This window comes from Neomonachus schauinslandi, chromosome 16, assembly GCF_002201575.2.
Source record: "Neomonachus schauinslandi chromosome 16, ASM220157v2, whole genome shotgun sequence".
NCBI classification, from domain to species: domain Eukaryota; kingdom Metazoa; phylum Chordata; class Mammalia; order Carnivora; family Phocidae; genus Neomonachus; species Neomonachus schauinslandi.
The window spans coordinates 7,615,781-7,628,207 of NC_058418.1; the positions used below are offsets into that span (position 1 = coordinate 7,615,781).

Here is a 12,427-nt window from a genome sequence, read left to right on the forward strand (position 1 = left end):
GACAAAACAAACGTCCACACAAACCACTGGTACACAAATGTTCATGACCATGTTATTAGAGATAGCCAACAGATGGAAACAACCCAAATAGCCATCAGTTGACGAATGAATAACTAAACGTGATATATCCACACAGTGACGTGCTACCCAGCAAGAAAACAAAGCGCTGACACGCTACAACATGGATGAACTTTGAAAACATCATGCTAAGTGAAGGAAGCCAGATACAGAAGACCACATATTGGGGCACCTGGGTGACTCAGTTGATTAAGAATCTGACTCTTGGTTTTGGCTCAGGTCTGATCTCAGGGTCGTGAGAGTGAGCCCCAGGTCGGGCTCACTGAGGACGGCATCTACTTAAGACATTCCCTCTCCCCCACCTCTCTCAAATAAATAAATAAATGTTGGGGCACCTGGGTGGCTCAGTCATTAAAAGTCTGCCTTCGGCTCAGGTCATGATCCCAGGGTCCTGGGATCGAGCCCCGCATTGGGCTCCCTGCTTGGCGGGAAGCCTGCTTCTCCCTCTCCCCCTGCTTGTGTTCCCTCTCTCGCTGTCTCTCTCTCTGTCAAATAAATAAATAAAATCTTAAAAAAAAAATCTTTAAAAAAAAAAGGACCACATATTGTATACTTTCATTTATATGTCCAGATGGGCAAATCTGTACAACATTGAGAAAGGAGACTAGTTGTACCTAGGGCTGGGAGGTGGGGGGATTGGGGAGTGATAGCCAGAGGACACAGGTCTTCCTGTTGGGGTGATGAGTGTTTGAAAACTGATTGTGGTGATGGCAGCACAACTCCATGAAAATACTAAAAAACACTGAATTGTATACTTTAGCGTGTGGGTTGTATTCTAGGGCTCGAACGCATGACCTCGAGATCAAGAGTCGCATACTCCACTGACTGAGCCAGCCAGGCGCCCTTTTTTAAACTCCTATTTTAATGAATAGTTACAACCACCACCACCAAAAACAAAACAAAACAAAACAAAACCCCACAAAAAACCAAACCAAAACAAAACCCAAGCTCAGCCCTGACCCTCAGATCTTAGGCAAATCTAAGTAGTTTCTTCAACTGTAAAAGGGGGGAAATTGGACTTCTTCAAGGTCAGGAAGTCTCCCATTTAGATCAAGGGCCCAATCCTGGCTCAGTGGCTGACCCACTATGTGCCCTGGGGCCACTGGCTTCCTTTTCTGGAGACTTGTCTGTGGAAAGAGCCTGGGTTTTTGAATCAGGCAGTTCTGGGTTGAATCCGAGCTCTGTCACTTCCTAACTGTAGGACTGGTGGCAAGTCCCATCCCTGCCTGAACCTCAGCTCCCTTCTCTGGGAAGTAGAATCTCGGCTGCTCAACAGGGTGGAGAAGAGAGGAGGGAAAGCACAATGCATGGACCCGGGGACTTCATAACCCCCTACCCCAGCAGCTGCAGAGGCGGCTAGAGTTTAGTTATGTGGCAGTCAGTCCCATCAGTATTCACCAAGCACCCATGTACTGTGTGGCCCCTGCACCAAGCTCTGGGATCCCCATGGGCTTCTTGGCAGGGCCAGGGGTGCTCAAACTGAGAGGGCTGTTAGTCGTTAAGTTCAACATCAGTGGGTCCCCACATTACCCTCCCCGCCTCACTAAGCTCTGCACCTGGACAGCTTTGCCGTGTTGCATTCTAAGGATGCAAAGTTGCAGCTCAGATCAGAGTGGACTGGCCCTGACCGTGCTGAGCACCGACACCGTGCCCCAACCTTGACTCTTTTCTCACCCTCAACAACCCTGGGAGTTGGGAGATCATTCTTCCAGAAAGGGGTTAACTGAAGCTAATGGTTGAAGGGCCCAGGTTTGAATCCAAGCTCTGTATTTGCATTTGCAGCCCTCTCTTCCCCAGAAGTCCCCACTATGTGCTGGTCCCATCAGGAGCCACCAACAGGGTAGGGGAGGTGGTCCGCAGGCTGGGTCCTTCCATACCCGCTCACCCATCTCTAACCACAACCCTTGGATGCGTGGGGCGGAGGGCTGTTTTTCACAGAAAAGTGAACTGAGGCACTGAGGTCTTTGTCTCAGGCACCCATCCAGGCTTCTCAGGTGCCAGAGCCTGGGCGACGACCCACGGACAACCTTATCAGGGTTCCTGATCAGGTTCCTGAGCACCTACTAAGTCCTGGGCCTTGTACGGGCCCAGGGGATGCCTGCAGCCCGCCCACTGGACTCCGCCAGACCCCACTGCTCACCTCACCTTGACTGTCCAGGACACTGGGAGGTCAAGATCACTGCCCCACTTCACAGGCTGGGGAACAGGGTAGGAGACCTGGCCAGACCCACGCAGTGCTGAGGCCGGGGTGCCGGTTTGGGTCCTGAGCCTTTCCAATGCAGGCTTCTGCCTCATCAATCCCCCCACTTCAGCCCGGTGAGGCGGAAACGGCTGTGTCCATTTCACAAAGTTGATGGGGTTCTTCACCTCCAGAGGGCCCTGTCTGCATCCAACATGGCCCAGCTCACAGAGGGTGGATGGGACACGGGTTCAAGGCCTCCTCCCCCCGCCCCGCCCCTGCGAAGGCAGGACAGGAGGGAAAAGGATCCAGAGTCTCAAGTCCTCCCCCTGACCTGCCAGAGCAGCTTAATGTTTCCATATAAAGGAGACACGGGGCTTAAGGTGTATCAACTTGGTGTCAAAGTCACTGTCTAATCTGAGGCCAAGAAGCTCCACCCCCAGGCCCCAACCTCCCTCCCCCTCAAAAAGGAGCACTTTCACACTTCCGGAGACCCTGGGTGTCACCCCCGCCCCTGCTTTTCCCCCATCTACCAACAGGGTCTGGACAGCAGGTTGAAGGGCAGAGATCGACAGAGTGGGGGGCTAGGGTGTGAGGGGACAGAGGCTCAGAGTGGACAGGAAGGGTTCTGAGATGGGGAACCTAGAGAGAGGGAAAGACCCCGCATGGGGTACAGGGATCCAGAGGGAGGGGGACAGAGACCAGGTGGTGGTGGGATGCATAGAGACCTGGGCGGGGGGGTTGTCAGAGACCTAGAGAGAGGGGATAGAGACACAGCGGGAGTGGGTAGGGGGCAGGAGGGGACAGGAGAGACAGGCTGACTAGGAAAAGTTGGGAAGGGGAGATGATGTGTCAGGAAATGGGACGACAGGGAGCTGGAGTTGTGGACAGAGAAGGGCGAGAGAGGCTCGCGATGACAGGGACAAGGGAGCAGAAGGCAGATGGAGACAGGGTCAGAGACGGAGGCACCCAACCAGGGGGAGAGGTTGTTTGGGGGCTGGACTTGGTCACCGAGGGTGAGGAAGGACCTTCCTGGGGGAAACAGTGAGGATGGGGAATGTGGAGCAGAGGAGCCCAAGCAAGGAGGGTGCAGGGTAGGGGTGTGGGGGGAGGTGCGGGAGCCCCCCCACCCCTGGGGTCTCTGTATGGAGGCACATACCTGGTGGGGCAGCCCACCCCCATGCCCTCCGCCGGGGGATCCTCTGCTAGGGCCGCGGGGAGGCCTCTGTGGGTGCTGAGGGGCAGTGATGCGTCCTGGGCCCCGGGGGCCTTGTACCGGGCGCCCGACCTCTGTGTCCACAGGCGGATCAGAGGCCTGGCTGAGGGGGGGCAGGGGGTGGGGCCAGCTCAGAGCCGCAGAGGGGGAGCCAGGGAGGATGGCCAGGCAGGGCAGCTGGGCCGCAGCCCAAGCAGGCTGGAGGAGATGCGGTGGCAGACACAGAAGGGGGAGGGGGCAGGGAGACACGGGGAGGTGGGGACACAGATGAGGGAACAAAGAGATAAAGGGGACAGAGGAGGAAAGACAGAGAAATGGGGGGAGCCTCCCTAGTTCCTTCTGAGATGAAGCCTTAAAAAGTCAGGGGGACACAGGTGAGCTACCCCTCCAGAGACTTGGACTGAGTTCCACATGGAATAAAATTTGAGGCAGGTCGATCTGAACAGCACCTGATGGGGGCTGAGAGACCACATGAAGCAGGGATTCCCACTGGCCTCTCCCAACTCGGTGGCCTCTGAACAGCTGGGGTGGGGGCCCGGTTCCCGCCGCCTCCTCCCATTTCTTCACAGGGAAGCAGCCAGCAGATGAGTCCCACACACATCAGGCCTCCTTCTGGTCCTTTACTGCCTCAGGAGCCCCGGACCTTCCTCCCCGCACAGCGCCTGCCTTGGATGCAGGATGGAGGGGAGGAAGACCCCCACAGCCCCCCACTGGGAAGTCCGGGCCAAACCCTGTTTGGCAGGAAGACAAAGGGCAAAACCAGATTCTGCTGGAGGAGCCCACCCCTCAACTTCAGCCCACCCACCGTAAAGTGCTCGAGTTCCCAGGGGGGGGTGGGGAAGACCAGAGGCCACAACTGGGTCCTGGGATGGAGAGGTCAAAGGGTCAAGCCAGGTGCCAGAGCGCACAAAACATCCACAGTGACACTGGGAAACAGGCCAGCAGGTCCTCAAACAGGTGGCGGGGGCGGGGGGGCAGCCTGGGCCAAACCAAGTCTTTCTGCAGGAGGGGTCCCCGGTGCCAAACCGAGCCCTGTGGTTGGAAGGCTCCCCGGACTGAACCAAGTAGTTCTACAGTCATGGGTCAAACCAGATCGTTTGGCAAGAGGGGTCATGGGACCAAATCAAGTCCTTTCAAAGAACAAAATGTCAAACAATCCGTCATGGCGGCTGACAGGCCAAGTCCTTCTATCGGAGGAGGGCTGGTCAGCTGACCTGAAGGAGTCCCTCCCGGCGGAACCAACGCCAACCTCGGTGGCCAGGGGAAAGGCCAGGTGGGGCTGGTCAGACGCTGATGGTGCGGAAGACGGTGAAGCCCGACAGGGCGGTGCTGACGAGGAGCCCGGGGCACTGTGGGTGCCAATGCAGCTCCTTCAGGTCTGTCTCGCCCTGATGCACAAACAGGAGCTGCTGGGGGAGGTCCGCCAGCCCGGGGTCCGCGGTCTCCGCGTCGCCTGCCTCGGGGTCACGCTCCACGGCCAGGTCCCACTGTGTGATCTGGTTGTCTGCACCCGAGGCCGCGAAGACCCCGCTATCCTGGGGATGCCACTCGACCGAGGTCACGGGGGCCACGTGCTGCTTGAAGGTGGCCACCGGGGAGCCAGACTACGGGAAGAAGGGAGTCCGGGGCTCTGAGCACCTCAGCCTGAGTCCCTCGGGTGACCCAAGCCGAGCCCTTGCCACTCTCCGGCCGTCGGGTTCCACCAGGGCGCCACCCCTGAGACCCCCACAGGCCCAGGTTCTCTGAAGGGGACAGAGGGCCAAGTACAACTGGTGATATGGAGCCTAACATCCTAGAGGCTGCTGGGAACCGTGGTTTCACCTGCAAAGAAGCCCCTTCCAGCACCAGGTCACAAAATCCCCACCGCTGGTCCTCCCTGGGCATGCCTCAATTTCCCCTCCTATAAAAAGGGGTGGTTCTCGGGGCCCCAGCGTGGCTCAGTTGGTTAAGCGCTGACTCTTGGTTTCAGCTCAGGTCATAATCTCAGGGTCCTGAGATCGAGGCCACGTTGGGCTCGACGCTTAGCTGAGAGTCTGCTCTCCCTCCCTCTTGTTCTGCCCCTCTCCCCGCTCGTGCTTGCACTCTCTAAACAAATAAACCTTAAAAAAAAAGAAGGGGGGTACTTCTCAAACCTGCTGATTCTATGAAGGCCTTAAAGAGGGCACAGCTCCCAGGTTCCAGGGGCAGCCGAGGAAAAGAAAAACAGCACTTTTACTAAAGCAAAGGTGCTGCTGGGAACCAGAGTCTCTCTGAATTGGAGACGTGGGTCCAAAGTTCCAGTGGCCAATCAACTTGGTCATGGATGCTGCCCATACACCTGCCTTGGGGGCTGGAACCCGTTTCTAGAAGCTTCCTCAGGCTGACGCTATAGAACTCCTCATACCAGAGGGGAGAAAAGATTACATCGTGGGGGACCCGGAAAGGAACTGAGCCATATTTAATGGTGGCTTTGGCCAGAGAGATGCCAGAGTTGCAATTCCTCCTGCCCAGAACCCCTCTCGGCTCTATGAAGTCAATTCTTGGCTGGGTGGTGATGTCACCTCTGCTCCTGTCCTTTCTGTACCTGTTTCCTCTCCTGTAACGAACGACGTGGCCTCCGATTCTCAGCTGATTCTACAAAGTTCGCTAACAAAGAGTCTACAACTCTGAGGCGCCTGAAGCCTCGGGCTGCAAAGTCAGCTGCCCGGCTCACCAGCGGGTAGACGGGAGTTGGGAATCGAGGCTGCCACTCAGCTTCTTGTCTCCTGTCACCTCTCCAGCTAGGGGAGCAAGCAACCCTACACCAGTCACAGCCTTCCTTCCACTGAGCCCAATTCCTCATCTGCCCCCCAAAAGGGCTGGACCCCAACTCGACAGGCCTTCCCAGCTCTGGTACAGACAAGCACCTAAGGAGGGAAACCTGCAAATCCTAGCGGCTGCTGGGAGTAGGCGTTCCCAGGGCTGAGGAAATGTCCAGCTGGGGAAATACCTTGAACTGCCGCAGGTCCCAGATCTTGAGGGCCCCGTCGTCCCCGCCGCTGAGCAGGAAGGGTTCCCGGCGGCTCCAGCTGATCACGTTGACATCCCCATCGTGGGCGGCGGCGGCGGTGAGCATGCAGGCCTTGCTGGGCGCGGCCCGGATGTCCCAGATGCGAATGGAGGCATCAGCTGAGCAGGAGGCGAACACCTAGACCAGGCAGAGTCTGAGTGACCCCGGGGTGCCTGCCACCTCATCCTGGAGACCAGGGACGAGTGGTGGGCTACCCTCTTTTTCAGTGTCCCCCTCACTGGACCTAGCCCCGGGTCCCTCCTCTCCCAAAACCCAGGAGTCCAGACCCCCAGCCCTCCCTCACTGTGTCCTCAGTTGGGGACCACTGCAGGTCCTCCACAGAGCGTGTGTGGCCCACAAATGGCCGCTGGTCCACGTGCCAGGAGCCGCCGTCCGTGGGCGTCCAGAGGTGGATGTTCTTCTGACAGTCACCAGTCAGCAGTCGCCCTAGAACCAGGAGTCAGGAAACCGCCTGGGCGTGGCTGGCCACAGCTCCCTCTCCTCCCTGTACTCTTAGCCCCCACTCTTCCTATAGACCCTGCTCCCTCTCACCCCCCGGGGACTCACCAGACACCCGGGGGGACCAGTCCAGTGCAAAACCCTCGCCCATGTGGCCTGCGAAAGCGAAGATGGGCTTCACACGGGCCTGCTCGTCCCGGAGGAAGGTCGCCAAGGCCTGGGGGTCATCCACCACCTGCAGAAGCCGCCGCAGTGCAAACACCTCCACCTGGCCCTTCTCTGACCATATACCAGCCACCGGCTCCTCACCCAGCCATGATACCTGCAGGGGCAGGGAGAAGGGAAAGGGAGGTGGGAGGGACAGGAGGCTCAGGGTGGTGACCACAGCTCCCAGCATCCGTGAGAACCAGAACTGCAGCTCCTCAGAACTCCCATAGCCCCAAGGCTGGGACACCGGCTCCCAGAAGCCTTTGTGGGGACGGAATCACAGCCTGTAAGACCAGCATGGTACCTGGGACAACTTCCCACATTGTTTAGGGGCAGCGATGTGAGTTGGAAAATGCCTTCCAGACCCCCAGGAATGGAGGCTGTTAACTCCACCAACCCTCGGAAGGGGGTTCAGACTACCAGTCTCTGTAAGCCTCTAACGTCTGCTTGCTAGGAGATCCCATTCGACCTCAAGAGCTTCCAGTAGCCCCTACACCTGACCTCTCTCCTCAACTCCAGACTCCTATCACACCGACTGTTCAAACACAACCGAAGCCAAGCTCCTAACTGCCATCAGCAACCACCTCCTTTCTGGGGCTCCCCGCCTGGCGACTCAATGACTTGTCTTTTCCTCCTCACACTCACTGCGTGCTAGCTACACTCAAAATGCACCACTTCCAACTCCTCACAACCTCTGTCACCACTCCTGCTACCCCTGTCATCCTTTCCCTTGAATTATGGCCTCTCCTCAGGACTGTCCTTCCCCCTTGCCTTCCTGCAGTCTATTCTCAATACAGCAGTCAGAGGGAATCTCTTTAAAACACAAGTCAGGTCACGATCTCAGGGTGTTGGGATCAAGCCCCACACTGGGCTCTGAGCTAGGCATAGAGCCTGCTCAAGATTCTCTCTCTCCCTCCCTCAAAAACAAAAAAAAACAACAAAAAAACAAACCCCGTAAGTCAGATCCCATTTGTCCTCTGCTCTAAACCCTCCAATGGCTCACAATTACTCCCCAAGTAAAAGCCAAGTCCTTAAATGGACCTACAAGCCCCACACAACCCATCACCCCCCTCCCCCAAATGCTGTCACTCTCCCCTTCGTCCATTTGCTCTAGTAGATGCACTGGTCTCCCTGCCTTCCCCTGAACTTCCTCAAACGTGCCACATTTGTCCCAGGGCCTTTACACTTGTGTTTCCTCTGTCTATAAACCCTTTCCCGACAGAGATCTTTGGCTCATTCCCTTACTTCCTGTGGGTCTCCGTTCAAATGGCATCTTATCATAAATACTTCCCTGCCAGCACTATTTAAAATAGCAAATTCACTCTAGGAACATCCTAATTCCCTTCCCTTCCCTTTACTCTTCTCCACAACATTTGGCACCTCTGGATGCATTTAGTTTCTGCTTGCTCCCTTCCCTGCTAGCATGTAAGGTTCACAAAACCAGAGACCTTCTGCTCTCTGTTAAATCCCCAGGGCACAGAACGGTGCACGAAACATGGTAACTCTTGTCTACAGCCATACCACCCTGAACGCGCCTGATCTCGTCTGATGAAAAATGGTAACCCTTGAATGGGAACACACAGCAAGGACTGTGGGCCAAGCACTGCCCTGAGTGCTGCTCATGCATCGTTTCATTTAATTCACACATCAACCTGCTCCGAAGGCGCTGTAAGTCAGCAGCACAAACTGACCCCACAGCCCAGGACAGTTACTGAGCAATAACAGAAAACACACATCTGTACACTAGAACCAGATGCTGTCTCTAGACACCCGAAACAACTGTAGGTTATTCCCTTTCACCCTCCAGTCACCTCATCAGGCAAGTTCTGCAATTTTCACCATTGTACTGAAGAGGAAAGAAGGTAAAAAACAGCCCCCTTATTTCTCCTAGCACACAGTGCCAATGACGATAGCTAAGACATATATAAACTAACATATTAAAATTACGTGCCAGTACTTTTCTAAAAGCTGAAAGGCATGGACGAGGGCGTTAGGGGAGGAGGTCAGAGAATGTAGAGAGGGCTCCTGGGACTGTATCTACCCGGACTCGGTTGATGCCGCCATAGTGGGGCACCATAGCGAGCTCCAGCTGAGGCTTCCGCTCTTCTTCATCCTCTTCATCTTCCTCCTCCTCCTCATCGCTGCCCTCCGATGGCGGGGGCTTTGTCCCATGCAGATTATGCATCCGAAGCATCATCAGTCTGGGGGAAAGTGTGGGGTGAGTGAGGCACTGGATGCCAGGGTCCTTAAGAGGGAGGGAGGAGAGAAGCTGGAAACCCCGACTTCTAGGTCCTGGGGGAGGGGGAGCTGGGGGCTCAGGCTCCTGGTCCTGGATAAAACCTCAGGTCTCACTCACCTGTTGCTCTGGGCGCTCTCCGCCTGGGTCCCAGCACACAGGTAAAGTGTAAGAGGAAGCTCTGTCCGGTTGTCTCCCAGGTGATCCCGGACTATGTCGAAGCTAAGACAGGGGGCTCCTGGGGATAGAAGAAGGGGTTGGAAAATCAGGATGGGACAGAGATCTCAGCCGCCTCGCGCGTGATGTTTTCACCCGTCTTACAACACAGCCTTTTCTCAGAGTGCCTCGTAAGTTAAAGACTCGGAACCAGCCCCGCTCAGGACTCAGGATTCCGGTCCCCTCCTAACTCAGGGCCCAGGAGCCCGGTGCTCAGCCCTACCAGTCTGCGCTCGGTGGTACAGCACGTAGGCCTCCTCGTCCATGACCAGCTCCTCTCCTTCGCGCAGCGGTGGTCCGCGGCCGGGCAGGTAGACCTGGGCCGGGCCTTCGGTCCCTGCGTCGCTGGACTCGGCCTCCATGGGTTCCCCGGTTTCACACGTGCGCCGCCTACCCTTGCGCGCCGCCATCTTCTAACCCTCTCACCGCGGGCGCGAGATAAGGACGTCACTTCCGGGTTGCGTTTTTCTCCTTCGGAGATCGGCTCGGCTGCACGGTTGCCTTGGAAACCTCCCAGCGCACCAATTTGAGAGGGCGGTGGCGAGAGGGTGAAGGAGAGCTAAGGTAACGGCGTCCCAGCCTAGCGACCGAGGCCTGCGGATGCGGAGAACTCTACACCCTTCGCGTGACTTTGCGGCGCTTTTCCGCAGAGCAGCGGCAAGGCCTCATGGGAGTTGTAGTTCTGTACCAGGCCAGTTTTCTCCTTCTACTGGAGGAGTTCCGAGCTCCGACTCCATCTTCCACCTTTGACTCTCATTGCTTCCTTTCCGCTACATTATTCATTTATGCAAATAAGAGTTCTTACTGGCAAGTAGACTTGAGTTTTTGCTCCCCGAGGACCTATCATAAAGCCCGTTTCCTTTTCCCTCCTTTTTATGATGGCTTTAATTCACTTCAAAATGCTTTAGTGTAGACAGGATGATATGTGTAAGTTGGTCGGTTGAATCTACCCTCTTGGGGCAGTCAGTTGCCTAACCAGGCGTTCACATTGCAGCTGTGGTCAGCGAGCACTTAATCAGAAAGTCAGCCCTCTGGAGACCACTATTACAAGTGCTTCGGCTCTCTTTATCGCTCATCAGCACCAGAGGTTTGGCTAATTGCCATAATGAAATGCTAGAAACAGATTCTCACTGGTGAGATTAACGGCATTCAAGGTAGGTGGATTGGCTAGGATATAATAGACTCTCCCCTCGCTTGCATGAACAGGATATGAAGAATCTAGCAAGCTGCGTTGCTTGCAGCCATAGGAATGGGACCCTAGACTTAATCCTGAAATGTTTTGATCCTGGATCTTTGTTGAGTTCGCTGTTCCTCCTTCTCTCTAGGTCTCTGTCCGCCCTCACCCCTTCTCATTCCTTCTCTTCTTAGAATCTTTTCTCACAGCTTCCTTCTGGGTCTTTGTCTCCCACCTCCCTCCAGGGTCAGTGTTCTCAATATAATTTTCTTTCTGCCCTCTCTTCCTCTGTGGGACTTTTCTCAGTTTCTGTTTCCTCCAGAGAAGTTTGAGGGCGGCTGAGACAAACATGGAGCTCACACTTGGACTGAGGAGGCATAAAAACATGGTTTATTCCAAACACTGCAATGTGTAACAGGAGAGTGGGAGGGGAGGTTGGTGGTGGGTATGGAGTCCCAGACCGTCCCCTCCACACCCCAGCTCCAGACCCGGCTGGAGATCTAGGAAGAGGAGGCTTTTGGGGGGGGGGTCTGCAGGGTCATCATGGGAAGGTCACAAATAAGGGCTGGATTTGGTGAGGCTGTGGTTGGTGGCACGTGGGGCTGGTAGTGAGGTGCGACAGGGTGGGAAGTTTTGGCCCGATGTTGGTTGGGATCCACGCTAGGGCAGGGGGAGGCGGGGCTTCCGTTGGGAGTGTCCTAGGTCAAAATAAGGAAAAGCGACCGAGGATGGAAAAGGAGGAGGGTGTGTCAAGGTTTGACGTCAAGAGTCACAGTCTGGTCGGGGTACAGTCTGGGATTCGGGTCACAGTTTGGGGTCGGGGGTCACAGTCTGGGGTCGGATGACCATTTTTAGGGGTCGGAAGTCACAGTCTGGGGTCGGATGACCATTTTTAGGGGTCGGAAGTCACAGTCTGGGGTCAGGGTTTCTGTGTGGCGGGGCCAAGGTCTGGGGTCACAGTTTGGCGAACGCGTCTCACAGTTTTGAGTCCCAATGGATGAAAGGTTAAAAACGGGCTTCCCCGGAGGCGCGGCTGGGGCCGGGGAGCTGCACAGTGATGAGGGGGCCACGGCCCCGGGCGTGGGGGTGGGACGCGGGCGTGGCGTGACCCCCCACCTCCCGCCCCATCTGGTGACGTTAAAAAGCCCTTGTCGGGTTTAAAAAAAAAACCAGGATCTCCAGTGGGCTCCGAGACCCCCACCTTTCAGGCTGGGTGAGATTTGGGGGGCCCAAATTCCTTCCGGCTCGTGGTGCCCCCAAAGCGAGGGGGCGCAGGACGCTGCTCCAGGCGGGGTCCGGCCAGGTCCATTTGCTCCTTCCCAACCCACGCGGGTCCCGTTCATTGCGCGTGCCCCCTCGGGCCGTGGCCTGCGCTGACCGAGGGGGCGCTGGAGCCCCCTGGGCCGCGTCATACCTCGGACTCGAGGCTGGAGAAGTGCGCGGAGCCCCTGCGGGTACCCAGGTCCCCGCCCCGGTGTCTCCGGTGGGGCGCGGCGGGCAGCGGCGGCCCCCAGTGCGCGGCGTGCGGGCACCGGCGCGCGTGGCGGGAGGGCCCGGTGAGCCTGCGCGCGGGGGCGGCGCGGGGGCACGAGCTGAGGTCCTCGAGCGAGCGCGAGGTGGGCGCCGGCGGCGGG

At 56.8% G+C, this 12,427-nt stretch overlaps 2 protein-coding genes across 2 annotated transcripts in view; both read right to left on the bottom strand.

Annotated features, from left to right (window-relative positions):
- Positions 1–970: 970 nt before the first annotated feature.
- GRWD1 (glutamate rich WD repeat containing 1) lies at positions 971–10,101 on the bottom strand. Its single transcript, XM_021681226.1, has 7 exons — positions 9,843–10,101; positions 9,524–9,641; positions 9,209–9,368; positions 7,069–7,282; positions 6,806–6,948; positions 6,442–6,639; positions 971–5,077 (listed from the first exon to the last, which is right to left on the bottom strand). The coding sequence occupies exons 1-7, from the start codon at positions 10,027–10,029 to the stop codon at positions 4,757–4,759; spliced, it is 1,341 nt and encodes a 446-aa protein (XP_021536901.1). The 5' UTR covers positions 10,030–10,101; the 3' UTR covers positions 971–4,756.
- Positions 10,102–12,201: 2,100 nt separating this feature from the next.
- Positions 12,202–12,427, bottom strand: part of GRIN2D (glutamate ionotropic receptor NMDA type subunit 2D) — a 31,215-nt gene continuing 30,989 nt past the window's right edge. Inside the window, exon 13 of the mRNA XM_044911363.1 lies at positions 12,202–12,355. Within this exon, the coding sequence (XP_044767298.1) occupies positions 12,202–12,355 (154 nt within the window). The remainder of the gene's footprint in view (positions 12,356–12,427) is intronic.

Bases quoted from the DNA above. Each gene is read 5' to 3' on its own strand.
- GRWD1 (XM_021681226.1), bottom strand. From the start codon at position 10,029: ATGGCGGCGCGCAAGGGTAGGCGGCGCACGTGTGAAACCGGGGAACCC. The intron at 6,949-7,068 runs GTGAGTCCCCGG...TCCTGGTTCTAG, and splicing joins CTGGTCCCCCCGGGTGTCTG to GGCGACTGCTGACTGGTGAC. The intron at 5,078-6,441 runs GTATTTCCCCAG...TTCTTCCCGTAG, and splicing joins GGGACCTGCGGCAGTTCAAG to TCTGGCTCCCCGGTGGCCAC.